The sequence below is a fragment of the Cucurbita moschata genome, unplaced genomic scaffold (assembly GCF_002738365.1).
Source record: "Cucurbita moschata cultivar Rifu unplaced genomic scaffold, Cmos_1.0 Cmo_Scf00001, whole genome shotgun sequence".
Lineage (NCBI taxonomy): Eukaryota > Viridiplantae > Streptophyta > Magnoliopsida > Cucurbitales > Cucurbitaceae > Cucurbita > Cucurbita moschata.
This window is the reverse complement of record NW_019268517.1, coordinates 698,151-700,604: the sequence shown is the minus strand read 5'-3', so window position 1 is coordinate 700,604 and position 2,454 is coordinate 698,151. Positions and strand designations below refer to the sequence as shown.

General features: G+C 42.8%; 1 protein-coding gene across 1 annotated transcript in view; it reads right to left on the bottom strand.

The window, feature by feature from the left end:
* Positions 1-2,385, bottom strand: part of LOC111445403 (probable serine/threonine-protein kinase At1g54610) — a 3,710-nt gene extending 1,325 nt beyond the window's left edge. Inside the window, exons 1-4 of the mRNA XM_023083754.1 lie at positions 1,657-2,385; positions 1,159-1,443; positions 745-1,062; positions 385-612 (exon numbers count right to left, since the gene is read on the bottom strand). Coding sequence (XP_022939522.1) covers positions 385-612; positions 745-1,062; positions 1,159-1,443; positions 1,657-1,992 — 1,167 coding nt within the window. The 5' untranslated portion in view covers positions 1,993-2,385. The remainder of the gene's footprint in view (positions 1-384; positions 613-744; positions 1,063-1,158; positions 1,444-1,656) is intronic.
* Between the last annotated feature and the right edge of the window lie 69 nt (positions 2,386-2,454).

Below are 2,454 nucleotides of genomic sequence, written 5' to 3'. Positions count from 1 at the left end.
AAAAAAAAAAAAAAAAAAAAAAAAAAAAAAAAAAGCACAGAAGAAAGTCTCTGCTATAATCAGCTTCCGAGGTTACTAAAACGACACGTGCTTTCTCTTCTCCTTCTCGAGAGGAGTAAATACGTGTCGATGAATGATAGGGTAAAAAACAATACTCCGTGGCATGCGCCGTAGATCTAATGGGTGAAAACTACTAGCCATGGAGCAAGATGATTCCTATGATGAAGAGAGACCTACTTAACGTATTTTCCGAACTGTTCTAAGGTTCTAAGAATCGATCATATCGTTATTTAATACCCACGATGCAGAGATTCAGTAGACAGCTCATTGGATAGTTTAAAAAACGATACGATGTGTATGCAACAGCATAATGTATAAACTCACTTCACTATGTAAAGCAGCGGTGGCAGTTAGGCGTTCAGCGGGGTCGATGGCGAGAAGCGTCTCGATTAGTGGCAGAGATGACGGCGGGAAGTCTTTAAACGTCTCTGCTATGCATCTCTTGTATGAATGTTGAGGCTTGAATATGGTTGCATGAGGCAACCTCGACTTTTTCCAGTATTCTTCTGTAGGAGAGCCACATAACTTGAATATCTTATGCAGCTGCTCAACCTGGGAGATCAAATATGGTAACAATCATGACAAAAGTGACAAAAGCCTAAGAAACATGAACTTATTTACAAGATCAAACGGCATTCGACGAACTGAAGACGGAACGAAACATGGATTGCTAACGAGCTTTACCTCAGTGCGACCGGGCATGATAGGCTTTCCAGCTAACAGCTCGGCTAAAATGCAGCCAGCGCTCCAGAGGTCTACACCGACGCCATAATCAGTAGCTCCAAGAAGAAGTTCAGGAGGTCGATACCATAGCGTAACCACCCTACTTGTCATCGGATGCTTGTGGTTAGGATCAAAGACAGACGCCAAACCGAAATCAGCTATCCTAAGGATCCCATCGTTATCGATCAGAAGATTCGATCCCTTTATATCACGATGCAGCACGTGACGGTTGTGACAATGTTCAAGCCCTGATAACAATTGGTTCATGTAACATTTAACCTGCTAAGTCCATTTGAAGAATTAGAGCTAAATACAGCATCCATTAACGAATCAGATCTCACAGATAGCAAAGAACTTCGTCGAGTAGCTTCGCACCTGCGATTCCGTAAACTTGATCCCGGGGCTCGCAGCAAGTCCAGCCAGATCGTGCTCCATGTATTCAAATACAAGATATAAACTACACGACATCCGGGACGTCACCAAACCTTCGAGTTTAACAACATTTGGATGATCCAAACGCCGCAGAATGAGAATTTCCCGGGCCATAAACTTGACGCTCTCGGGCTCCAAATTGTCGAAACGAACCTTCTTCAGAGCCACAATCTTCCCTGTCAAAGAGTCCCTGGCTTTGTACACATTACTATACGTCCCTTGCCCAATCTGATCAACAACAACATTTACAAATTTGGGAATTCTGGTTTTGTTCATAAAAGGAAAGCAAAACTTGAACAGAACTGAAGCATAACTGAATCATGGCGATAAGAACATAAATGGAAACAGCCATTAAATTCCTTCTTCAACTCCAAACATAAACTCTGAACAATCGAACTTAGAACAAAAGGAAACTGTTGATGAGAGAAAGAGAAATCATACTTTATCAAGCTTCTCGAAACTATCAGCACGGCGAGGAATCCATCCATTGATAGCTTCACCGGCGACGGCGGAGAGCCAAGACGGCCAACCAGCGGCGACTTGCTCGCCATGCTTCGGCGGATTACTCAATCTCGGATTCGGCCTCGACGATCGCCGCCTCGGCCTCGAACCTCTATCATCATCAACCTCGTTCCTACTTCCGCCATTGCGGACATTAGCGGCAGCATCAGCTCGAATCTCAGGAACCTCCGCCTTGGCAGAAGCCCTAATTTCGTCATCGGCGTTCGGTCTCTGAACGGGCTTCGCAGAAACCTCGCGCCCAAAAACGCAGCCCATTAAGAACAAACGGAATCGGAAAACTCATTGAATCACTCCCCCATCACATTCCAGCAATTTGGAATCAGAAGACACCGAAATTAAGGAAAAACAGAAACCCTAATGAGAAATTTGCGATGGAAATGGGGAATGTGGGAGAAAACGGAAGTATGAAAGTGAATTAATATAAGGAGAAAGATTTTTGAGAGACAAAAGTAATGGAAAGCAATGATTTGGAGTCGGCCACAAATGGAGGCAACAGTCAAATTCTTTTAAAACAAATCACAGCTTCATAAACACACCTTTTCAGTACATACATACATACATCCATACATCCATACATCCACACATAAACACCTCCAATTTACTGTTAACAAATACAAAAAAGCTCAAGAACTTCTGCTATTTTCAATCACTCTCAGTCCACACTGAACTGACTGAGGAAGAAGATGGTTTTTTTTTTTTTTTTTTTTTTTTGAATTA